Here is a 27,336-nt window from a genome sequence, read left to right as displayed (position 1 = left end):
TGGGTAAGATTTAACGCAACAACCATTGAAAAAAAGCATAATCAAAGAGTGACCATTAGTTCCACAAATACAGACACAGGCTCCCACAAATAAATTAATTCAACAAAGGTAACCTCTTTTGCTACATATTTTTAATGGTTTAAATGTGTACTCTACATGTTTGACCACTTACGAACTCTCATTTAGCCTACTATATGTTGTGTACATGACTAATGTGCCCAACCATCAGCTATTAATTAATTACTTTTAGAGCACAAAATTGTTTACAAGAGAACAAATTTCTTCATTGATCTAGTCACTTAATTTTGCTCTTAGAATGCACTAGATTCATGCATTTAAATTTAAAATCTACAAAATTTTCGTCCGGGGGGGCATGCCCCCAGACCCCCCTAGAGGAACCGATGTCCACCCACTACAGTCTCACAAAATCCTGTGGGAAACACTGTGGATGCATTAATCATTGCATCTGTCTTTCAAAGATATCAGGTAAAAGGCGACTAATAAGCATCATCTCATTGACCCCTGAGGCCAGGTTACATGATGCTGGCCCAGAGAAGGTGGCGAAAGTTGTTGTTTTTTTTTTTTAAATGGGGGGGGGGTTATGTCACTCTTGCCTGTCTCCAAAACTTGAGAGCCCTGCGACTATATTACAGTGCATTTACAAAGTTTACACAGCTAATATAACCCTCAAATGGATCTTTACAAGATGTTTGTCATGCATGCTGTATGCATGCTTATGTGAGTAAAGTATTTATTTTGATGTTTACGTTTTATTCTGTATGAGTTTGATGCTATGCTCTGTGGCTAACGACTAATGCTACACTGTTGGAGAGATTTATAAAGAATGAAGTTGTGTTTATGAATTATACAGACTACACATGATTAAAAAAGAAAATAGCGACGGCTCTTGTCTCAGTAAGAAACGATGTCAACTTTAACCACATTTAACAGTACATTAGCAAAATGCTAACAAAACATTTAGATAGACAATTTACAAATATCGCTAAAAATATCATGCTATCATGAATCATGTCAGTTATTATTGCTCCATCTGCCATTTTTCGCTGTTGTTCTTGCTTGCTTACCTTGTCTGTGCACATTAATACTGCCTTTCCTTGTCTAATGCCTTGAACATGGGCTGGCATATATGCAAATATTAGGGTCATACATATTAATGATCCCGACTGTTACGTAACAGTCGGTGTTATGTTGAGATCCGCATGTTTTTCGGAAGTCTTTTAAACAAATGAGATTTACATAAGAAGGAGGAAGCAATGGGGTTTGAAACTCAATGTATGTCTTTTCCATGTACTGAACTCTTGTTATTTAACTATGTCGAGGTAAATTCAAATTTTGATTCTAGGGCACCTTTAATGCCACATTTGTATGTGCATTAGCTGTTGAAACAGGCTATATGTTACTCATTTCACTGGTGTTATCATTGGATTCTTGCCATGTTTTTTTTATTGTTTTTTATCCATATCTGCCCTGTGAGAAAGTTTTAGAAATGTCTTAAGCCTTTATTATTATACAAAACAGAGTTAAATTCTCCAGCTGGGAGATGAAGAACAAATTTCGCAACATTATCACAAAGTTATCAAGCCTACTCGTTTGTGTAGGTCTGAGGGCAGCAAAAATAGAGAAACAGGAACTTCGGTATATGGCTTTGTGGATGATAACACTAAGATAAAGACCTGGCAGGCAGTTTGTTGAACTTCCCTTAAAAACACACAAAAGCCTTGCCAAAGTACGAAAACAAAGACACACAAGACAAGCACAAGCCAACTTTGATTATACAGTTGCTTTTAGTAGAGTACCTTTAACTGGCAAGCACAGAAAATGCCCTAGATAGTTGGGTTAAGATAGGTGAACAGACTCAAGTGCACCTTTGCTACTGTAATTCAGGAAGAAAACACCTTTACAAACTCCCCCACAATGTTTTACTTGACTTGTTTAGTGAACTTGTCTACTACTCCAGAAAACAGGAACATGGCCATTGAAAAGCATTCAAGCACTTGACCCTGAGGAACTGACTTCCTTTCTTTTGCTCAATGTTATCTGATTTTCCTGTTATTGGCCAAGCATCACAACTAGCTCAGTTAACTAACATCAAATGTCAACCATGGCAGCAGCTGTACATGTTCAACTTGCTAAAATGAGCAAGCATTGCTTCCTTCATCTGACTTACAATTCCTATTCTTTGTGAAAAGCATGATATGTATTGTACAGTTTTAAAAACATTTGAAAGGCAGATGTTTTCTGTTCTGCTAATATATAGTATGTGTAACGATGGGAGGACTCAGGCAGGGGATCCAAATGCAGCGTTTTATTAAAAGTGAGCGTGGTCTTACAAGCAGGGTCAAACAGGAACAAACAGGAGCAATAAAGAACAGGCAGAATCGTAATCAGGGTACAGGCAAAAGATCGAGGCAGGCAGCAATGGGTCATAAAACAGGAATCAGGCAGAAACAGTAACAAACAGACAGACAGACAGGGAAATAACGCTTAGAATTGTCACGGGGTGAATCAAGACTTCGCGGTGAGGTGGTGTGTGTGACAGTCCTTTATAGTCCTGGTAATGAGTGGCAGCTGGGTGTGGTGATTAGTGCGAGCAATGGAGGATCATGGGAAATGTAGTCCGGGATGTGACAGGAACAGACGTGATCGTGTCAGAAGGCCATGGGGGATCAGGTGGCTTGGGTAACCTCGGCAGGTCAGGTGACTTGAGCAACCAAGGCAGGTCAGGTGGTCTGGGGAACCACGGCAGGTCAGGTGGTTTGGGGAACCACGGCAGGTCAGGTGGTTTGGGGAACCACGGCAGGTCAGGTGGTTTGGGTAACCACGGCAGGTCAGGTGGTTTGGGTAACCACGGCAGGTCAGGTGGTTTGGGTAACCACGGCAGGTCAGGTGGTTTGGGTAACCACGGCAGGTCAGGTGGTTTGGGTAACCACGGCAGGTCAGGTGGTTTGGGTAACCACGGCAGGTCAGGTGGTTTGGGTAACCACGGCAGGTCAGGTGGTTTGGGTAACCACGGCAGGTTTGGGTCCATAAACGGCCATAATAGTTCAAAGGCCAATGACGGCAGTGGCCAGGCAGAGTGCCCACCCACAAGCTCCCCACCCTCAGGTATACTGCCCCCCCCCCAAAAAGTTCTTGGGGATTTCAACGGGGTCTGTTGCGGCCTCGTGGGCAAGGAGTTCAGGTGGTTCCGGCAGGGCCAGGCGTTCGGGTGGTGCCGGCAGGGCGAGACGCCTGGGTGGCGCTTGCAGAGCAAGGAGCTTGGATGGCGCCTGCAGGGCCAGGAGCTCGGGTGGTGCTGGCAGGGCAAGGAGTTCAGGCGGTGCTGGCAAGGCAGGGAGTTCAGGTGGCGCCGGCAGAGCGAGAAGCGCAGGTGGCGCCGGCAGAGCGAAAAGCGCAGGTGGCGCCGGCAGAGCGAAAAGCGCAGGTGGCGCCGGCAGAGCGAAAAGCGCAGGTGGCGCCGGCAGAGCGAAAAGCGCAGGTGGCGCCGGCAGAGCGAAAAGCTCAGGTGGCGCCGGCAGAGCAAGAAGCGCAAGTGGCGCTGGCAGGGCAAGGAGCGCAGGTGGTGCCGGCCGAGCAAGCGGCTTGGGCGTAAGAGGGGGAAGAACGGAAGAAGCCTTCCTCCTCCTCCTCTTCCGAGGATGAGGCGATGCGGCCATCTTGTCCGTAGACACAGGCAATGTGGCCCTCTTGTCCGTAGACACAGGCGATGCGGCCCTCTTGTCCGTAGACACAGGCGATGCGGCCCTCTTGTCCGTAGACACAGGCGATCTTGAGAGCGTTGCAACCGGAGTACTTGAGAGCGTTGCAACCGGAGTACTTGAGAGCGTTGCAACCGGCTGGCTTGAGTGCGAAGCGACCGTCGGGCTTGAGTGCGAAGCGACCGGCGGGCTTGAGTGCGAAGCGACTGGCGGGCTTGAGTGCGAAGCGGGCTTGAGAGCGAAGCGGCCACCGGGTTTGAGAGCGAAGCGTCCACCGGGCTTGAGAGCGAAGCGGCCGGCGAGGACTTGGGGATGCCAGCTGCTCGGACCGTAGTCAGTGGAGGATCAGCCACACTGGAACGCAACCCTCTCCGCTCCCGGACTGATCTAGAGACGTGACGTTGCTCTGGGCGATCAGCGGAGGCGCGACGTTGCTCTGGGCGATCAGCGGAGGCGCGACGTTGCTCTGGGCGATCAGCGGAGGCGCGACGTTGCTCTGGGCGATCAGCGGAGGCGCGACGTTGCTCTGGGCGATCAGCGGAGGCGTGACGTTGCTCTGGGCGATCAGCGGAGGCGTGACGCGGCTCTGGAAGATCAACGGAGAGGTGACTTGGCTCTGGAACATCAGCGGAGACTTGACTTGGTGTTGTTGTGGTAGCAGCCATCTTGTGGGTGTCGTCTGGTGTGGCAGCCATTACATGAAGAGACGAGGTGTCGCGTTCCTCCGCGACACGCACAGTAAAGCTAGAGCCACTCAGTTGTAATGACAGATCTATATATTGTTCTAGAGTCCCATCAGGATCATGCAGTGGCATGAGGGAACTGAGCGGATTAGAAAGTCCCCCACGAAAGAATATCATGAGACATACTGTGTCAAAGGTTGTTAAATGTGCCAGTCCAATAAAATCCTCGACATAATCCTCAATCGTTCTGTCTCCTTGACGGAGACACATTAACCGGACAGAATGACTCATATTAGCTGAGACAGGAACACTCACGAAAGCTGCTGGATCTCAGTGTGGCGAAGTCTTCTGTAACGATGGGAGGACTCAGGCAGGGGATCCAAATGCAGCGTTTTATTAAAAGTGGTGGTCGTACAAGCAGGGTCAAACAGGAACAAACAGGAGCAATAAAGAACAGGCAGAATCGTAGTCAGGGTACAGGCAAAAGATCGAGGCAGGCAGCAATGGGTCATAAAACAGGAATCAGGCAGAAACAGTGACTGACTGACAGACAGACAGACTGACAGACAGACAGACAGACAGACAGACAGACAGACAGACAGACAGACAGACAGACAGACAGACAGACAGACAGACAGACAGACAGACAGACAGACAGACAGACAGACAGACAGACAGACAGGGAAATAACGCTTAGAATTGTCACGGGGTGAATCAAGACTTCGCGGTGAGGTGGTGTGTGTGACAGTCCTTTATAGTCCTGGTAATGAGTGGCAGCTGGGTGTGGTGATTAGTGTGGAGTGATTGTGAAGTGAGTGCAGGTGATGAGCAATGGAGGATCATGGGAAATGTAGTCCAGGATGTGACAGGAACAGACGTGATCGTGACAGTATGTCTACTGGAATGTCTCCTTTTGGGATATTTCTTTTTCATTTCATTTAATTATAAAGTACCTTAACAACTGCACATCGAAGTGCTGTACAATCACATTGTAAACCCTCAAAATAATTAATTGGTTTGAGTAGGCAAACTCAAGTTAAACAAATTAGTTCAATCAAATTAACGTTTTATGAATATTTAGAACTTTCTCTTTTTTTGAGTTCATGAAACTGCCACATTTTAAGTAATCTGAATTGTTTTCATTGTTTTGAGTTTTATGAACTTGTTTCTTTTAATTTAGACAAACTTAAATTTACCTGAAACTGGGCTGAGTTTTCATAAATGTTCCATATTGCCGTACTCTTTCAGCAATTGCTATGCTATGCTAATGTTATCAAAGCATTAGGTGCATCCCAATTCGCATACTTATGCACTATTCTATGACGTTTTAAGTATAAATAGTGCGAGTAGTGTGTTCACACTGAAAATTCCAAAAAGAAAAAGTACACTTTAAATACCCAGATGATGCATTCAATTAATTAAAAAAATGTTGGACACTTCATGCACTCAACTCTCGCAGCTTTAATTATGTAATGGAGGGGGTATCAGACGCTGTTGTTAAATGACAAAATAACCTTATACAATTCACGCACTACATGGATGAATACATAATAAGTGCATAAGTGTGTCATCTGGGACACAACTATTGTGTTATCAATTAGCATTTGCTGAATTAGCTAGTTATAGCTAGCTAAATTTTCACTACTAAAAATATAAGTTAAGATGTTGGCACTGATAGCCTCGTGGGCAGCACACCGACATATTGTGCCATTGCGCTATGGGCGACCCGAGTTCAAGTCCTGGCTCGTGGACTTTTCCTGATCCCACCCTCACTCTTTCTCCCACATCGCTTCCTGTCTGCTTACTGTCCTATCATAGTAAAAACAAAAAAAAAAACAAAATAAGTATATATAAATTAAGATTACTTGAGATAATTTTAAGATATTTTAATGTATGAATTAACTTACTCAAAAAGTTAAGAGCAATTAAAATGTATGTATATCTGCCAGTTCTGGTTATTTAAACTTTGAATTTCTTAACTTAAAAAATTGATGTAATTGATTACCTTTTTTTTATTATTATTATTATTATTATTATTATTATTATTATTATTATTATTATTATTTTAAAGTTTTGCCAACTTATTCGGGTTAACAGTGCATACAAGCACATAAAATCCAATAAAACAAAAAACAAGACAAACCAAATGGTATCACCTAAACACACTCACACAAACCCTACACTCAATTGGGTTGTTTTAACCCAGCAGTTGGGTTAAATGTTTGCCCAGCCTGATGGGTAGTTTTATTTAACTCAACTATTGTTTAAAAAGGCTATTGTATTTCTTGAACATAGTATGAACATTTATTAATATGTTTAATGAGTAATAATGAAACATTTATTAGATTGTTTATTAAAGGTGCCCTAGAACCAGTTTTTACAATATGTAATATAAGTCTAAGGTGTCCCCTGAATGTGTCTGTGAAGTTTCACCTCAAAATACCCCATAGATTTTTTTAAATTATTTTTTTAAACTGCCTATTTTGGGGCATCATTAACTATGCACCGATTCAGGCTGTGGCCCCTTTAAATCGCACCCTCCCTGCCCCCCGAGCTCTCGACTATAATACAGTGCATTTACAAAGTTCACACAGCTAATATAACCCTCAAATGGATCTTTACAAGATGTTCGTCATGCATACTGCATGCATGTGTCGGATCATGTAAGTATATATTTATTTGGATGTTTACATTTGATTCTAAATGAGTTTGATAATGCTTCATGGCTAAAGCTAACATTACACACTGTTGGAGAGATTTATATAGAATGAAGATGTTTATGAATTATACAGACTGCAAGTGTTTAAAAATGAAAATAGCAACGGCTCTTGTCTCTGTGAATACAGTAAGAAACAATGGTAACTTTAACCACATTTAACAGTACATTAGCAAAATGCTAACGAAAAATTTAGAAAGACAGTTTACAAATATCACTAAAAATATCATGTTATCATGGATCATGTCAGTTATTATCGCTCCATCTGCCATTTTTCGCTATTGTTCTTGTTTTGCTTACCTAGTCTGATGATTCAGCTGTGCACAGATCCAGACGTTAATACTGCCTGCCCTTGTGTAATGCCTTGAACATGAGCTTGCATATGCAAATATTGGGGGCGTACATATTAATGATCCCAACTGTCGGTGTTATGTTGAGATTCGCCTGTTCTTCGGAGGTCTTTTAAACAAATGAGATTTACACAAGAAGGAAACAACGGTGTTTGAGACTCACTGTATGACATTTCCATGTACTGAACTCTTGTTATTCAACTATGCCGAGGTAAATTAAATTGTTGATTCTAGGGCACCTTTAATAAATGTATACCTTTTGATTATTGTTGCCTCTAGTAAATATGTGTCTGATTTTTAATTTCCAATTTATTTCGGGTTCATTTTAAGCCAGCCATAGTCATTTTTAAACAATAGTTGAGTTAAATAAAACTGGCCAGCATATTGGGCAAACCTTTAATGCAACCGCTCGATTAAAACCATTGCTGGGTTTGTCCATTTTCAATCCAACTTGAGTTGCTTTTAACCCAGCATTTTTAGAGTGTATCCTTAAAAGCTACTGAGAAAGTAATGGACAAATACCTAAATACTTCTTGTAAATACTTTCTAAACAAGAGCAATTTTAGCGAAACAATCTGAATCTGAACTTGAGAAGAAAGACATGTGCAACATGATTGAGTAAGTGGTGTTTAATTTCTTTTCACTTCAGATAAGCAAGATTGTTGTTGTGGGCCTATTTCCAGAGGACTGGAGACAGTTACTCTGTACTCTGAAAGCATGGGAGAAGGGAAGACAAGAACCAGACTCAGCAGGAGGAGTATGACATATGTTATAAAAAAGAGGGTCTACTAAACCCAAAAGAAAGAAAGTAATGTTCTTCTGAAATATTGACCCTGCACAGGTTTTTCAGTTCAATATCCATAAAGGAAATTATTGTACAGGAAAGGAGGGAAGAGAGATAAAGGATATATGCTTTGTAAAGGATGCAGTAATGCATTGTTTTGTCGTCCTTTCAACTTAAGCTTAACTGGTTATCAATAATTTTTCAAGAAGTCTTCTAAAACTCTCTTGCTTAACTATTACTTCGTTCCCAGAGCTGGGTAGTAACTGATTACATGTAATCTGGATTACGTAATCAGATTCCAAAAATCAAGTAGAGTAAACTACTTTTTAAAATACTCATAATCAGACTACAGTTACATTTTTATGGATTACATGATTACATATTATTTACACAATCTACCCAGCTCTGTTCAGACATAAGGCATCAACAATTTACTTCCACTTAACTCAATCATTTGCAGCGTGATGTGCCTTGCACATGTCAGACCCATCTCCTTCAATTCTGCCATCACCTCTCCATGTTGTTTTAGGTCACCCTTGTTTTCTTCTGCCAGGTGGTGTCCGTCTCAGAGCCGTCTTTGGGATTTGGTCCTGGTCCAATCTGAGAACATGTCCTTAACTATATGCTGAAGGATACAGTGGAACATGGGTGGGCATTTGGCCAAGAGATTACAGAGAATGTTATCCTTTTCATCCATTGTCACGACAATAGAAATCTATTGAATATAAAGAATATAAATAGATATGTGGCCAATGGCCATACCGGACTGCTGGAAATGGTTTGCATGTGTCAGAACAGATATTGCACACAAAACAATGGAAATTTCCTGAACTTTGTTAATTATAAGCAGGTCAAGGAGCCAATATCTGGCATCCAAATGCCTGCAACCTCATACAGTATATGGGGGTTTTGCAACACCAAAAACTGAAAAATAGCCTTCTCAAAAGACCAAACATGGACTGTTTAAATTAGAGATAGCAGATATTGCAACACAGATGGGTGGTCTGTTTAACGTACTAATTGGGAAAGATTCCGTTAGCTCCAGCCGTTGGGTTGTACTTGCATTTTGTATGTAAATAATATGAAAAACATTGTGTTTCATAACTCAGATTTAATGATGCACTCAAAAAGTCTTACATAACACAATGAGCATCATTGCAACATTTTACACACAAATCCACAAAAGTTTAACATCATGCCGTTGAACTGTCAGAACATGTGGAAATTCTTTATTTATCAGTCATAGAGAAGATCCCCACTGTTATCAGTTTGATTCGTTTAATTGCCAAAAAGTTCTATTTCCTCTTAAAATGGTTTCTTAAAAATGCTGATAAGTACATCTAAGTGCATCTAATGTCAAATTTGATCTTGAGCCACAAATGTTTTTTAAAACGGCAAATACTGACAAGCATAAGAACTGCTGATATTGCTCTTGCCTGGTTAGTGAAAGGGCTATGTAGAGATATGTTTTGAATATAATATAATAATACACTGATATGTAAAGTGAATAACATTTTTTTATTGTTAAAATAGCACCTGTCAAGGTGTGAGATATATTAGGCAGCAAGTGGATAGTCAGTTCTTGAAATTCAAGTTGAAAGCAAGAAAAATGGGCAAGCAAAAATTTGCTTTGACAAAGGCCAAATGAAGATGGCTAGACGCAGTACATCACAGTTTGTCGTTTACCTGGGGAACAGACGGCAGCAGAATGCACTATGGGAAGAAGGCAAGCCGGCGGAGGCAGTGTTATGCTCTGGGCAATGTTCTGCGAAGAAACTTTGGGTCCTGGCATTCATGCGGATGATACTTTGACATTTACCACCCACCAAAAGATTGTTGCAGACCACGTACACCCTTCATGGAAAATTAAGGTTCCCTGATGGTAGTGGCCTCTTTCAGCAAGGTAATGCACCTTGCCACACTGCAAAAATTGTTTAGGAATAGTTTGAGGCAGGGCAGTAACCACCATAGACATTGTGGGGGACAAGTCCCCCCTAATAATTAGAAATGGCCCAATAATTCATACTCTTGATGGTTCTGTGGTGCACTCCACTATGCATCACCCTGTATGTTGTTAGAAAGACAAACAGTTTAAAAAGTTACATTTTTAGGCTGGTCTGCCTCAGTGGTCTAACAGTGCATGTCAATTTCAAAATGATGGCAAATCAAGGGCTCATTGCTCAGAGAAGAGTGTGAATGCGACGCGACATTTTAGTTTTTATAGTAAAAGAGTGCATGGTAAGATATAAACACATGTAATATTTGACAACTGTTTTAGGATAGATATGTTCAATGACCTACAGCAATATGTAATATATATATGTACGAAAGCTTGGCAAACAGCTTTGGAGAATTTGATGTTTCCCCATTCAAAGAGATAGGAGCTGCACTTGAATGCCTGAGAGTCATTTCAAAGATGGCCATCGAGTGAAATGACTTGTCTTAAAAGGGACTTTGACTATGGTCTTCACGATGTTCAAGACACGCTTACGACCTTGGTTTAAGGAACATGACAAAGAGATGAAGGTGTCGACTTGGCCTTCTAACTCCCCAGATCTCAATCCGATTGAGCATCTGTGGGATGTGATAGACCAGCAAATCTCCCAAATGGAGGTCGCATTTCACAACTTGCAGGACCACAGGACACTCAAAGGTCTTGTAGAGTCCATGTCTTGATGCGTCAGAGCTGCTTTGGCAGCATAATATAATATATAACAAATGCATTTCTTCTGTCACTATTGTGTCCCATCTTAAAAATCCAGCATTGCTGGTCACAAATATGTTTTGCATGCTGGGATCAGCATGGGATGCTTGTTGCCGATGGACCAGCTACACCAGCACAGTTTTGCTCAAGAATAGCATAACTATGCTGGTCCACCAGCACTAACCAGCATGGACCAACATAAAATTTATGCTGGCTTATGCTGGATTTTTCAGCAGGGGTCTCTTCACACTAAATTGTTTAATAGTTGTGTTGATGACATTTTAAAGAAGTAAAAATTTTATTTAAACAACAACAAAAATAACCATTACTAGATTCAGGAAGGTGTAGATTTTTTAAATTTTTATTATAGCAATACATGAGATGTATACAGTACTTATGAAAAAAATGTGGCTATATAAATGCAAAGGATTCCACAGCTTTTTTTACTGGGTGGTTGTACTGTCAATCCAACTAGTGTAATGGGAGATGACCGTGTAGAGTCCAGGCCTTTTGGTGGAGCCACATTTCTTCCCTCCATTAGAGGTTATCCCCACAACAATGCCCTTGTACATGAGAGGACCTCCGGAGTCACCCTATTAGAGAGAGAAAGACAGCGGAAGTGAGAAAGGTCATATATTAGAGTTTGCCTCCACCTATAGCGGTGCTTTATTAACCATTGCAGTGAAAACTTACATCACAGGTGTCCTTTCGTCTTTCTGCAGCACAGAGCATGTTGCTGGTGAACTTCCTTCCATAGTGGTCACCGCGACCACATAGACTTCGCATCATGACCTTGATACTGAGCTCTTGCAATTTGTCTGGTCGTCCTCCCAGGTTGTTCAAAGAGCCCCATCCAGCCGTTTCCACGACATCAGACACCTTGGGATCAGCCTCTTCATCACGTTGGAATTCCACTGGTTTCACTGCATAACTCTCAGTGATTGGCTTTTCCAGCTGTCAATAACAAAAGCTTTCTATGATTTTGACAGTCTGCTGTAGAAAACTGATCTCTCTCTTTCTTTCTATATTTATATATTTATATATATATATATATATATATATATATATATATATATATATATATATATATATATATATATATACACACACACACACACACACACACACACACACATATACACAGACTGATTTTCAGCTACATGATTGGATCACAGCATGTACCTTGAGCAGGGCAATATCATTGTCATAGTTGCTTATAGTGAAATCAGGATGGTTGTAGACGGCATAAACATCAAATGTTTGTTTAGTGTCCTCAGCAGCAGACAGGGAGTGAGCACCCAACACAACCTTAACACCGGACGACCTCCTGCAACAAACAGGACATTTATCATTTTGCAACTTCACATTGCAACTTAGTATTTCTGCAACAGCAAAACAAAATCAAAACAAATCCTCTAAATAAATCACAGCAATCTGCAACTGAAATAATTTCATCTTTGCATCACAATGCTGTTGGACAGCTCTCTTATTATGTTACATACCCGTCCTGAAAGCAGTGTGCTGCACTCATGACCCACTGACTGGAGATCAGAAAGCCACCGCACTCATGTTTTCCATTCCACTGAAGTGAAGCCATGTACGGACGAGAGTGAGCACCAGCCTCACTTCCTCCTGTAATGCATTCACCTGCACATAACACAATAATCAAACCCTATAACATGAGGAAAACCTCATTAATCAAACAAAACATATCTATTCCCCAAGCTTAAATGTAGAAATGTGCAACAAAAATGGATATCCTGTAGTGTAAATAGACAAAAAGTAGTGATATTGTATATTACTCACCAGTTTGAGATGCTGCATAGAACAGCAAAGAGGCCAATATCAGTCTATTCATAGTGAACGATTGTTGTCTGTATACTTCGGAGACTGAAGACCACTGAGTACGTGCTGAGCTTTATATAATGCCCAGAAAGAGGCAGAGGGGGTTTAGGGGTGTTGTTCTGTTTGCATTCTTTTCCCAATCAACCATGAGGCAAGAGAAAACAGGACTATGCCATAAATCTTCTTCTTCATCTTATCTTTTCCTGTACATCTCTCTTTCACTTTCCTTTTTCTCCAAATGTTTCCTTTACTATAATCATGTCTTTGTTATTTTCTAAGTAAAGACAGGACATAAATGTTTGTACAGAGTGCAATAAATCAATAATCTGCAGAACTTTTTCCACTATAAAAAAGCCTTTTGTGCATTTAAAAGATTCCAGGTTCTTCAAGGAACCATAGATGCAAAAAAGGAAACTTTATTTTTAAGAGTGTACTGTGACCATGTCATTTTTAAAGGTGCCCTAGAACCAGTTTTTACAAGATGTAATATAAGTCTAAGGTGTCCCCTGAATGTGTCTGTGAAGTTTCAGCTCAAAATACCTCATAGATTTTTTTAATGAATATTTTTAGCTGCCTATTTTGGGGCATCATTAACTATGCACCGATTCAGCGCGCCCCTTTAAATCACGCACTCCCTGCCCCCCGAGCTCTCGACTATAATACAGTGCATTTACAAAGTTCACACAGCTAATATAACCCTCAAATGGATCTTTACAAGATGTTCGTCATGCATGCATGCTGCATGTATGCGTTGGATCATGTGAGTATAGTATTTATTTGGATGTTTACATTTGATTCTGAATGAGTTTGATAGTGCTCCGTCGCTAAAGCTAACACGCAGCATTATTCAATGTGTTGACGTAATTTCAACTGAAACAGGAAGACAGGGCGATATATTGAACAGCCCCACCCTTTTTTTTAAATAGCCAATAGCGTTTCGTTTATATCACAGCTTGGCCAGAGCTGAGTAGAAACTAGAAACCTGTGCAGAAACATTCACCATGTAGAAATTAGTAAATGTGTGAATAAATGACCGATTTCAGCCGCAGCTTCAGTGTCTGTTGATAGTGTAGGAGGGGGCGGGACTTAAGATTCTAGAGAGCATTTGATTGGACAGAAGATTTGATGAGAAGCTGAAGTGTGATGTGATGTCATGAAAATCCGTGATCCATTTTAGCGGAAGTGAGAGGCTGCAAGTTTTGAATGCTAATACAGTATCTCCTAAATGCATTTTTTTTTTTTTTTATTATTATTGTTTTGGAACACACCAGCTTATTCATAACATTAAGACTAACATATTCATACTAAAAGCTAAAAAACGTAAAGGGTTACTTAACCCAAAAATGAAAATAATGTCATTAATTACTCACCCTCATGTCGTTCCACACCCATAAGGCCTTCATTCATCTTCAGAACACAAATTAAGATATTTTTGATTAAATCCGATGGCTCAGTGAGGCCTGCATTCACAGCAAAGACATTTCCTCTCTCAAGATCCATAAAGGTACTAAAAACATATTTAAAACAGTTCATGCGAGTTCAGTGGATCTACCTTAACTTCATAAAGCGACAAAAAAAGAAAATAATTTTTTTTTACAATACAGTGATGGGCTGATTTCAAAACACTGCTTCGGAGCTTTACGAATAGAACCAGAGACTCAGAGCGCCAAAGTCACGTGATTTCAACAGTTTAGCCGTTTGATAGGAGATCTGAGTCACTGATTCGATTCGTAAAGCTTCGAAGCAGAGTTTTGAAATTGGCCCATCACTATATTGTTGAAAAGTCGTTATTTTGGGGGTTTTTTGGCACATAAAAAGTATTCTTGTTGCTTTCTAATATTAAGGTAGAACTACTGAACTTGCATGAACTGTGTTAAATATGTTTTTAGTACCTTTATGGATCTTGAGAGAGGGAATGTCATTGCTGTGAATGCAGACCTCACTGAGCCATCGGATTTAATCAAAAATATCTTAATTTGTGTTCTGAAGATGAATGAAAGTCTTACGGGTGTAGAACGACATGAGGGTGAGTAATTAATGACATTATTTTCATTTTTGGGTAAACTAACCCTTTAAATTTTGATTTCAGGGGGACTTTAATACTTTATCATTTTTCCAAAACTGCACTGCATACAGTTGTACATTAGGTAGCCACATCTGGTGATATTTATTAAATTGTAGAGTAACCTAAATAAAACCCACTGAGAGCTAATGTAGTGCTTAAGTTGATTTCGATGCACATATTTCAATGTTCACAAACAGAAGCTAATCCAACTCAATTTCTGTGCGCTTCAATATAATGCCCGCAAGGGGGCAGCAGAGGCTGATTATATAGCTGTCAGTGGATTTTGTCGGGACGGCGAAAACAGAAAGCTTTACCGTTCATGGGACACTTTTCTGGCAGTTGTGTTATGTATATAATCATAAATGTAAGTGTACTACATAAATAACTTGATTCAAAGATACATACCTTAAGTGAAAGATAAAAAAACAGCAAGGGGGCCTAAACTGCACTTTTGTGTGTCCAGAGGTGTGAGAAGGAGTGACCTGATCCCTTTTGATGGGGTCAGAGGTCAGTCTGTGTTCTGTGGCTTGCATAAGAGTGATTGACAGGAGGAAGCATCTCCTTGACCCGAGGAAGAGAGAAGCTTTAGTTTGTCAGTTAATGATATAAACATCATTTGCTCAATTTATTCTTAACCTTTTGTTTTAAAACATATGCCTCTGTTGGTGCTGTTATTGATCATATTCATCTTATTTTATTTTCAGTACTTCTGCAAATTCAATAGTTTGTTAAAAAATAGGGTCATAAAATCCCACTTTTGTTTGGATGTGTGTATGTATTGTGGTATGGGGTTTCCTCTTCCTCTCGTGTCCCTAGAGGCCACTCTCATCTTATAACACTTTTAATGGATAGGAAGTAGGTTTCCTTCTTTGCCCCACCCCCTCCAAACACATCTTAATCAAATGTCCTCTTCATAATCTCAATTTTGATATTAAAATCCATTCTCTCTTTTACCACCATCTCTGTATGTTGTGCTCTCTCTTTTTAGCCCACTTCTACATTTACAGTGACATTACATTATTAAACCATGAGAAAGAGCACCTCAGGTGACCTGTCAATGGAATGGTCAAAGGGGTCAGACAAAAAGGTCATGACCGAGCTCAGTCTGTCACTCCACCTAATCTGAGACTACATTCTGTTAGTCGAGGTATAATCCAACAGATTATCATGCAAGAAGAGGAAACTCGGGAGATATTCACCCATCCACCCAAGCCTTCAAATTCTCAGGTTGAGGGTCCTCGTGCATCTGCTGATCTTCTGATATCCCCATGGGAGAGGATATTCTCTGGACGAGAGGTGGCAGCTGGGATTAGGGAAACGATTTCTCGGAACATGAGAAACCACCACTGAATGACGTCTTCCTCTGCTCAAGTAGTGTCTTCAAAGCCTAAAAATAGTATACAAACAAATGCCTCCCCCATTAGAAACCCACTAACAGGCATTGAGGGATTAGTGTTGCCAGTTTGGTGGTATCCATTGAATTGTCCCTCTATATTTTTTTCTTTTTTTTTGGATATGAATGTACGTAGTCAAGGGCGTAGATTTGGTTTCAACATTAAAAAAAAAAAAATCTGTTTTATGTGTAGCGTTATTGGATAATTTATTTCTTCTCTATCTATCTATCATCTATCTATCTATCTATCTATCTATCTATCTATCTATCTATCTATCTATCTATCTATCTATCTATCTATCTATCTATCTATCTATCTATCTATCTATCTATCATAACTTTATGGAATTTATTTATAACCATTCATCAAATTCTAACATAACGGAGTGATTCTAAAAAGAAATAAATTATGTTATATATTGAAACCGCCAGTAGGTGGCAGCGATTCTACGTTTTAATGAGTGAGCTACTTAAATCGTTCATTCAGCCAATTATTTAAAAAGTCAGATTAATTAAGGAAGAAAACAAACACCGATTTGAATACTTTTGTCATTGATAAGACGGTATTGAAAATTGAAGTAACAAAATAGACGGCTGTTTTAGTAATTGGTTACAGTTACAGTGATAGTTATGGCTAAATTGCAATGGATTAGCTAGCTAAAATATATGTGGAGTGTACTTAGCTATTACAATGTTTTCATACCTCATTCTCAGTACATGCTTTATTCTTTTTAACGTCCCTCTTTGAACATAAGTTTAATATAGTCGGCTGGGCTATATTTAGTGGTTCTCTTCATTTTTGGTGCTACCCGCTTTCATTCTAACAGTAGAGCTCCACTCGAGGTGTGTTGGTGAAAGTGCGATGCGCATTGGTTGGGTGTTACCAATCGATTCAATGGAGGGGGGGGGCATTTTTTTTTTTACTAATTTATGACAAACACATATTCGATCATAAACAAAATTATTGTTACAAAATAAATGAATTATACATATTTTAGTATAGATCTACTGTGATTTTCATGTTGTAACTGATGGATCTGAATATTGGGAGCGTTACCTCCCCCCCATCCCCCCCACAAACTACGCCCCTGTACGTAGTGGTGTAACGGTAAACAAAACCGATGGTTCGGTACATACCTCGGTTACTGTAAAACCTAACTGTGGAATTCACTAAATGAAATAAGTTCATTTTACTTAAAACTTTAAAAAAAGTTAATTCAACTTAACAAATTTTGTGATGTGAACTCAAAAACGTATTATATTAAGTAGAACTCAAACTAAATAAGTCACTATGTTATTTTAACTTTAATGGTTTAAGTTACAGAAATTAATTTAATCTAGTATCTTACGTCGTCTATAAATAAATAACTAAAAGCTATCAAATAAACACACAAACAATAATAAATATATTGATCTGTTTAATATTAAGCCTACACACCTACATTAAGCCTTTTTAAAGTAATTACATTTATTCATGTCAAAGTATTATCCAAGTGCGTTTCTAGGCAACAAAAATCGCGCCGGCGCCATTTTCCCTCCTTCAGTCGCAGCAGGAGGACGGGCTGACGCAACGGTCAAGAAAAATAACAGGTAAGCATTTCTAACTACTTTATTCATATTTGTGGCACTTTTGAACGTTTTCGGTTTTATCATCGTACCTATTTAATTGAAGATTAACCAGCTCAGTAATACTAATTTGTTTAACGTTTAACTACTAGCAAACAGTCGAGGCGCCAGGCCGCCAGCCAACACACTATCCAAGTTATCGACGGCAGGTGAAATGCTGTGTTTTTGTACCCCACAGTTGTCTGTGGTAAATTAAGAAATATTTTTTTTTGTGCTTTCTCACAGTCGGACTCAAATAATGCGACTTTTATATTTTGAGACGGTTGGCAGACCTTCTTCCACATCCCTCGCGCGCGCGGCGCCACAGAAACTACAGCAACAGGTAATGTAAACCCACCCATTCCATATATTACAACCTTTAAACTTATTGTTAATATTTATTTATGACCCGCTTCGTAAGTTTCATATAATATATCCTTGTAATGCTAATTCAGTTTACTAAAGGAAGCCGAAGCCCCGGTGAGCAGAGGCTCAAGGGTCGTTTATGATGGCTGTTTTGCTAACGTTAGTTAACATTTAAGACTGTTATTTGCTCTTCACGTTTTCTAATGTGAAACTCAGAATAACAATTTGTTGTCATGCTTTTGAAATTGATCTTTTCAGAGCAAAGACGTTGAAAGGTAGTGTGATATCAACATGGCTACAATAATATGAGTAAGTATAATTCACATTGAACAAATCGATGGGCTTTAGTATGGTATCGAAATGCAAATTGTCACGTTATGAACATGTTAAATACACCTTTGTTCAATTTAAATTTTTAAATTGCCATTTTTTCAAATGTATGTAATGATGACCAGAAATGTATTGCAGCACAAATGGTAAGTATACTGAAGCAATACAATATTTGTTTTTGCAACTTATTATAATGAAATTTAAATCTAAACATATTGATCAATGCATACACAGCCCACACAATAAAATAATACAAACCTCAACTAACATCAAGCTATATTGGTTCTTGCACACCACATGAATGGCATCATGACCTCCAAGGACCAATGATGTTTGATAATGTATTGTCACCATTTTCTGTATTGGCAGAGTGAAGAACAACTTAAATTTCAGTCTTGTCATGTTGTATTGCTTCAGAAAAATACTGGTTATGTCTTAAGTTCTGGTTATAGCTGACTTTGTTAATATGGATAGAAAAATTATCTTTTGTGTTATTTTCCACTGGCACTTATCCTGAAGTTGAATTGGGTTTGTATAAAGGTGTCAATTGCTAATCCTAGGTTGCAGTGATTGAAAATTTTCTTATCATGAATCATAAAAATTAACTGACCATAAATGTTGTTTAATTGTGAGTTAAACTAATTTTTTGTTTTGTTTTCAAGGGCTGCATTTTTTGGCTTTGATGTCATTCGAACTACGATCTGGCAGGTCATACTATCTGTAAAGAAGAGTCTATCAATGTTTTTAAGACACAAGGTAGGTCAAAACAACATTATATTTACTTAGCAACATTTTAAGCTTTTTGCTATTTTTATATATTGAAGATATTTTAAGATATTGAACACTTTTAATGCCCAGAAAGCTACTAAAAACATTTAAAACAGTTCATGTGACTACAGTGGTTCAACCTTAATATTATAAAGTGGCTAGAATACTTTGTGCACCAAAAAAACAAAATAACGACTTTTCAACAATATCTAATGATTGCCGATTTCAAAACACTGCTTCATGAATCTTCAAAGTTTTACGAATCTTTTGTTTCGAATCAGTGGTTCAGAGCACCGAAGTCACTGATTTCAGTAAACAAGGCTTTGTTACATCAAGTGTTTTGAAATGTCAATGGTTCATGTGACTTTGGCAGTTTGATAGCCGCTCCAAACCACTGATACGAAACAAGATTCGTAAAGCTTCATTAAGCAGTGTTTTGAAATCGACCATCAATAGATATTGTTGAATAAAGTTATTTTGTTTTTTGGCTTACAAAAAGTATTCTCATCGCTTTATAATATTAAGGTTGAACCACTGTAGTCATGAACTGTTTTAAATATGTTTTTAGTAGCTTTTTAGACATCTGAAAGTGTTCAATATCTTGCTGCGATGCAGGCCTCACTGAGCCATCAGATTTTATGAAAAATACCTTCATTTATGTTCTGAAGATTGGAAGAAGGTCTTAGGGGTGTGGAACGGCATGAGGGTGAGTAATAAATGACAGAATTTTCATTTTTGGGTGAACTAACCCTTTAAGCACCACTTTTCTTTAGTTAGTGTAATAAATTAATAACTTTAGGTTGATGCCAAATTAAATTTTTATTAATAAAAATGAACATTCAAATAACTCTGGAAGACATGTTGTGAAAATTAAAGTACTACAGGGTTTTAAATAAGCACACCCTATTGAGTAAACCATACTCCAAAACCTTCACAATTTTATTTTCATTTATTAAAATTTAAATATGGTGTCTGCTCTGACAAGGGTTGTTTTTATGTGTGGTGACATACACTAACACAATTTTTTTTTTTTTTTTTAGAAAAAGCTTGACCAGGTGCAGAAGGCAACACTCTCCATCATTGCTGTTGAGGAGGAAGAGGGAACTTTTTACCTTTTAACCCATTGGATATTTTGATTGTCTTTGAAGATGAGGTGATGTCTGCCAAGTCAGTGCACTGCCTTAGGAGTACACTTAGTTCGTACAGAAAGTACTGTTGAATTACCTTTCTTACATAAAAATTATCTACTCTGTTTCTGATGGTGTTAGAACATAGTTATTTTATATTATTATTATTTTAATTTTACAAACTTTTACAATTTTAAAATAAAAAATTTTAAACAAACATATTTCCTTGTTTGTGCGATCTTACACTTGGAGGGAAAAAAATCTAAGATTGTTTTAAAGTTATATTTTTGACTTGACAGCCCAATTATTTTATGCTTGAACATTTTGTGAAGTAACTGTTGTTTTTCAATAAGAATACCCTCTTGTTCTGTCATAATTTTGCGCATTAAGTTTTGCTTACGTAACTTTAGTACTTTGAGTTGGATTAACTTAAACCATTTGCCGCGATCTGTTTACTAAAACCATTTAAGTAACGATATTGTTGTTAAGACTTAGTTAGATTTGTTACCTGAACTCAAACTGAATGAGTGGAATAAACTTAAAATCTTTAAGTTGACTTTACTCTTATGATTGACTAAACCAACTCTAAAATTAAAGTGAATTTAACTCAATGCATGAGCTTAGAGTACTTATACATATTAGTTTTAAAACTTAAATGGTCTGAAGCAATTAGTTTCCTCAAATGGTTTGAGTTACCGCAACTTATCGAGTTTTACATGGTTCGGTTTGGTATGCATCGGTAATCGTAAAGGTTAACAACAGAACCCAACATATTAGCCTAAATTCAGTTGCTATTTATTTTTAGATATAATAACCAACGCTCAAATAACAAATTGTATGCAAACATGTAAACTGTACATAAGATTTGTTTTTGAATTAACTTCTAATTCTAATGATAAAATTATGTTTTTACTCCAATTCGTTGTTGAAATATAGCCTAGGCTAATCATTTACACAGTGGCTGTCATTTTCATGACAGATTTAAACATCAAATAATCAAGACATCGCAAACAGGTTAAAGTATAATTAATATTTAGACAAATATAGTGCATATTTAGCTAAAGAGTTCATTTCTCTGACGAACTAACAAGCTGTGGACACTGAATGTCTTTTCTGAGTTAAATGAAAGCTACGTTGTTCACAAGCTGTTTTATTGATGTCTTTCAAACGTTGAAACACTAATTGAGCGATGACACGAGATATGATGCGTTTCAGTAAGTTGTAGCCTAAAGTATCTTCCAACATACCTTAAGATGTTCATTCATGTTTATTAGTAGGCTAATGAAGATGAAGAGATGTGATGATCGCGTTCACTGGTGCTCCGCGCTGTCGCTTGAAATGAGGCGCCTCGCCTGTACAATGATTTGTCATGCCACATTTAATTAAAGAGCGTCAAAACGGCATTTTTTATTTGAATTTCGTGATAAAATTAGGGTGACCATATGGTTACCGAAAACCAGGACACTCGGCCCAGCAATGAGATACTCAAATGATGCTCGAAGTTTACTCAAAGATGCCTTATAATTTCAATACATTTAAAGTATCATTTGCCTCCTCTATGGATAGAAAATTGTTATATTAAAAAATGCTATCCATAACCAAAGACACAAATTCAGATAAGCTTCTCAGAGGTTACTCAACATGTTTTATTATGACATGATAATGACATTATGATATTATGATAATGGCTCTTCTGTATTAGAAAAATAAATACCTAAAAAAATACCTCTGGTATACAGTAAAGTCCAAAAGTTTGGAACCACTAAGATTTTTAATGTTTTTAAAAGAAGTTTCGTCTGCTCACCAAGGCTACATTTATTTAATTTAAAATACAGTAAAAACAGTAATATTGTGAAATATTATTACAATTTAAAATAACTGTTTTCTATTTGAATATATTTTATAAAATAATTTATTCCTGTGATGGCAAAACTGAATTTTCAGCATCATTACTCCAGTCTTCAGTGTCACATGATCCTTCAGAAATCATTCTAATATGCTGATCTGCTGCTCAAGAAACATTTAATGTGTACAATTGTACAAAATATTTGTGTACAATATTTTTTTTTCAGGATTATTTGATGAATAGAAAGTTCAAAAGAACAGTGTTTATCTGAAATCTAATCTTTTATAACATTATAAATGTCTTTACTGCCACTTTTGATTGATTTAATGCATCCTTGCTGAATAAAAGTATTCATTTCTTAATTTCTTTTCAAAAAAATAAAAATAAAAATTCTTACTGACCCCAAACTTTTGAACGGTAGTGTATAATGCTACAGAAGCTTTGTATTTCAGATAAATGCTGTTCTTTTAAACTTTCTATTCATCAAGGAATCATGACAAAAAAAGTACACAACTGTTTTCAACATTGAAAATAATCATAAATGTTTATTGAGCAGCAAATCAGCATATTAGAATGATTTCTGAAGGATCATGTGACACTGAAGACTGGAGTAACGATGCTGAAAATTCAGCTTTGCATCACAGGAATAAATTACTTTGTCAAATATATTTAAATAGTACACAGTATTTAAATTGTAATAATATTTCACAATATTACTGTTTTTACTGTATTTTTAATTAAATAAATGTAGCCTTGAACATTAAAAATCTTAGTGGTTCCAAACTTTTGGACTGTACTGTATTAGCAATCCAAATTTAACAAAAATAGCTCTCACAAACTTACAAAAACTAACAACAACAAAAAATTAGTTTTCTTCATCCTTGTTTTCCTCTTCATCCTGTTTTTCTTACTCATCCTCCTTGTTTGCCCATTTATATTTTGCTGTAGAGCTGATCTTTCCCAGCAGTTTTTTATTGCTTGACAAAAAAGCATGAAAGTTATAAAGAAATTTATAGGCCTGTCAGCTGATACATCGCAAGGTACAAAGGAAGAGCACAACGAGCTGAACTCATTGTAGACGATAGCTGAAAATTGCTCTGCTGTTACACGAAGTAGTAGACTGCACAAATCATGCATATAATGAAAACATTATAAACTGTTACCTAGAAGTAGTAGGCTAATCAACTGTAGTTTAGGCATAAGTCAGCCACGACGCTGTGAAACTCATTTATTTTAATGTATGCTCCGCCTTCGGAAACCGAAAATCTCGTAACACTGGTCAATTTAATTGCCCAATGAAAAACAATGAAAACCAGGACATTTTCATCACTTTATAAAAAGCAACCAGGACGGCCAGGACAGGACGTGAAAACAGGACATGTCCTGGGAAAACAGGATGTTTGGTCACCCTAGATAAAATGGACATAATTTGAAAGATGACACTTTGTTTCTTATCGAAAAGCGCAGAGTTTATTGAGGTTTTTGGTGGTTACGCTAAAAGGCTGCACTCTAAAAAATGCTGGGTTAAAAACAACCCAAGCTGGGTTGAAAATGGACAAACCCAGCAATTGGGTTGTTTTAACCCAGCGGTAGGGTTAAATGTTTGCCCAACCTGCTGGGTAGTTTTATTTAACTAAACTATTGTTTAAAAATTACTGTATTGCTTAATTAAAATGAACCCAAAGTATGCTGGAAATGAACATTTATTAATGTTCAATGAATAATTATTAAACAAACATTTATTAAATTGCTAAAATAAACTATTAAACTAAAATTTATATTAATAAAATATTAAAGCTTATTAATAAACATTCACGTTTTGTCTATTATTGTTGTCTCTAGTTGCATCTGGTTTTTAATTTCCCAACTATTTTGGGTTCATTTTAAGCTAGCCATATAGCAATTTTTAAATAATAGTTGGTTTAAGTAAAACTACCCAGCAGGTTGGGCAAACATTTAACCCAACCGCTGGGTTAAAACAACCCAATCGCTGGGTTTGTCCATTTTCAACCCAACTTGGGTTGTTTTTAACCCAGCATTTTTTAGAGTGTGTATTCGTTGTGTACACATAAGACATGTACCTACCGAAAATTTGCGGGACGAATAGGTGTAGCATTACACTCCTAATTACAATGTAATCAAATGTCAAGAAAGAATTTAGTTTTGTTACATAAGGTAAAGTGAGGTCAACCTCAACAACAGGCCAGTGCTGAGCCAATTCATACCGTGGGTGGTGTATCGCGGTTTTACGGTTCGGTTTGAATATCGCTGCACCCCTAATAAAATTAGTATAAAGTGTAAAGAGAAGAGAAAATTTACACATTTAGTAAACTATTTTATCCAATGTGATTTTTATTTTATGTAAAGCTGCTTTGAAACAACATGGACTATGATTAATGCTACACAAAATAACTTGATTAGACAAATAATAATACAAGCAGAATCGGTCCATCTGAGGTGGAAAAACAATGCAAGTAGTGTTATTATACCAACTAGCAAACCTCAGATTATCGAATCAGACATGACCGCAATGACCATCTCCAAACAAATGAGAGCTCAAAAGATAGTCTGCGAGCCAAACGATCCTTAATTAATTGATTTAGATAATTATGGGGTTGGCTCTGTCAAGCCTGTGAGCATGAAAAGGGCACAAAGGCATTGAAGAGGCCTTTAATACTGTGTTTGTGCCTGAATACTGTACATGACCTCTTGTTAAACTGCGCGGGCCCGTCAACAACAAACCAGGACGCAATGTTCAGTTCAGACAGACCTCTCACATGGCATACACCTGCTAACACCCGAAAATCTGCGTAGACAAGATTCACAAGTACACTGTATTGTAGCCTAAGTCGTTCTGCATTATGCTCCAGCATCGGTATGTATTTGCAGAACATGACTTTTGGGAGTAATAAAAGTGAAACATATTACTTTTGTTTTTGTTTAATTTATTGAGGCCATTTTACCTTTTGAATTTGAATTTTTTTGTGTTATTTTATACTTGAAGACAAAATTAGAGGAGTAGTTTCTTAGCTTTTTTCACAGACTTTGATTACATAGCAAGGATGAATTATGTAAATCTGAAATTTCCGACCAAATCAGACCCATTCATGCATAAAATAAATAATAATTGTTGGCTTACAATAGTGAATCGGGATAAAGAGAGAACATAGTTTTGAACACTTGTTTACGTGTGTGTGGTCCAGGTATTCCCTAATATTGTGGGGAACAAATGTCTCCAAGGAAGGTAAAACCTGAATTTTTTGATGTTATAGGGACAAAATATTGGTCCCCATCAGGAAAACTGCTTATAAAAAGTTGTTTGTTTTGTTTTTTAAAATGTTAAAAATCATTGTCTGGGAGAATCCTCATAAAGCACAGAAACCCAACATATGAGTGTTGTATTTTTACATATACAGTCAAACCAATATGTATTCAGACACCTTGAACATTTAAGTCATTATTAGAGTTTATTCACTAAAAAATGGTAATAAAATATGACAAGATCTCAGAGTGTCAGAAAAAAATAATCTTAATTATGTCAGATAACACTTAAGCAAAACATGTTTGTCTGAGTAATATTTGGTCTCCAATTTTACTGGTAGTCCACTGTATGAAGAAATTTTGGGTATAATATGTCACAGTTAACTTTATTTTGCTATCCTCACTTACATAAATTAACTATAGTGTCCTGCACCCACTAGTAAAAAAATATCAAAAATTATATCTAGTGCCCGAATAATTTTTAATTTGACTATATAGTACTAGTCAAAAAGTTTAGAATAATTAATTGTTGTTTTAATGTTTTTTTTTATGATGTTTTTGAAAGAAGTCTCATATGCTCACCAAGTCTCCATTATAATAGAGTAAAAACTGTAATATTGTGAAATATTACACTTTAAAACAACTGTTTTCTTTTTTAATGTGTCAAAAAGAATGTAATACTTTTATTCAGCAACTCATTGATCAAGAGTGACAGTAATGACAAAAAAAGTGTTTTCAACATTGATAATAAGAACTTTTATTTATACATATGCTTTTTAATCCCAAACATCTTCTGTAGTGTACATCCTTAATTAAGAGTAGCTCAGTAATGTAAAATACAACAACACAAACAAAAGTAACATTCCCCAGTGCTGTACTGGGATTGGTGTTTCTGTGTAGTTCTGCATTACACTGGGATGAGTGTTTCTCTTTCACCATTAATTAGAACAAATCAAGCAAATTAACTTTGAGCCCAAATCCTCTTAAAGACTATGGCTGACCAGGATGGTCCCGATTCTTACCATCCTATCCTTTAAAGGAAAATGTTGGTATGTATTGAAATGAAATAATTAATATTTACACATTTTCTGGTCAGCAAAGCTAATGTTTGCCTATGTTTGTATGATTAGTATCTTTGACAGTAGACATATTTGTCTTTGAAAGCAATTTGTAAGTTTATAAGGAGGTTGTGTACCATTTCAGAAGCACTGCACAAGAAGTCTTTATCCTCATTATACTGTCCTCTTCAACAATACTCTGGAAAAACTGGTTTCTTTTATTGTACCTTGGTTAGTCTATCTCATTTGTTCATTTTCCCTTGCCTGTTTTTATGTCATTTTCAAGTCCAAATCAAAGAAATACGTTATATATATATATATATATATATATATATATATATATATATATATATATATATATATATATATATATATATATATATATATATATATATATATATATATATGTTAAACGCATACAGTGGTATGATAAATAGCTTTATGTATGAACTCTGCTGAAAGGTCTTGATTACATCATTGAGTATGTCTTTGAATATTTTGATATAAATTCCTTGTAACTTCCAAAAGTCATCTTGAAATGAGACATGAGTTTCACAGACAGGAGATTAACCATCAGGCATTAAAGGCGTCTCATGTCTGCCCTCTACTGGCCAAAGACAGCCAATCAATCAATCAATAATAGAAGTGGTCTAAATATTAAAACATGTTCATCTGTGGAAGTCTCAGGACCAAAAAATGTTTGTCCAATCAATGCA

The 27,336-nt window shown here is 37.3% G+C and overlaps 1 protein-coding gene and 1 long non-coding RNA gene across 2 annotated transcripts; one reads left to right on the top strand and one right to left on the bottom strand.

Annotated features, from left to right (window-relative positions):
- Positions 1–11,302: 11,302 nt before the first annotated feature.
- Positions 11,303–12,894, bottom strand: cfd (complement factor D (adipsin)). Its single transcript, XM_067385094.1, has 5 exons — positions 12,763–12,894; positions 12,459–12,603; positions 12,139–12,283; positions 11,650–11,910; positions 11,303–11,549 (listed from the first exon to the last, which is right to left on the bottom strand). Exons 1-5 carry the CDS (start codon positions 12,812–12,814, stop codon positions 11,400–11,402), a joined length of 753 nt encoding a protein of 250 aa, XP_067241195.1. The 5' UTR covers positions 12,815–12,894; the 3' UTR covers positions 11,303–11,399.
- A 4,921-nt stretch (positions 12,895–17,815) lies between these two features.
- LOC137020272 (uncharacterized) lies at positions 17,816–19,316 on the top strand. The gene is made up of 4 exons (XR_010895171.1): positions 17,816–17,849; positions 18,111–18,207; positions 18,489–18,539; positions 19,223–19,316. It is a non-coding gene; the product is annotated as an uncharacterized lncRNA (long non-coding RNA).
- The last annotated feature ends 8,020 nt before the right edge of the window (positions 19,317–27,336 follow it).

This window comes from Chanodichthys erythropterus, chromosome 5, assembly GCF_024489055.1.
Source record: "Chanodichthys erythropterus isolate Z2021 chromosome 5, ASM2448905v1, whole genome shotgun sequence".
Classification (NCBI taxonomy): Eukaryota; Metazoa; Chordata; class Actinopteri; order Cypriniformes; family Xenocyprididae; genus Chanodichthys; species Chanodichthys erythropterus.
This window is presented reverse-complemented; position numbering and strand designations above follow the sequence as displayed.

Coding starts and splice junctions, on each gene's coding strand:
- cfd (XM_067385094.1), bottom strand. CDS start 12,814: ATGAATAGACTGATATTGGCCTCTTTGCTGTTCTATGCAGCATCTCAA. Junction 12,284..12,458: donor GCACACTGCTTTCAGGACGG/GTATGTAACATA, acceptor TGTTTGTTGCAG/GAGGTCGTCCGGTGTTAAGG. Junction 11,550..11,649: donor GACGAAAGGACACCTGTGAT/GTAAGTTTTCAC, acceptor TCTCTCTAATAG/GGTGACTCCGGAGGTCCTCT.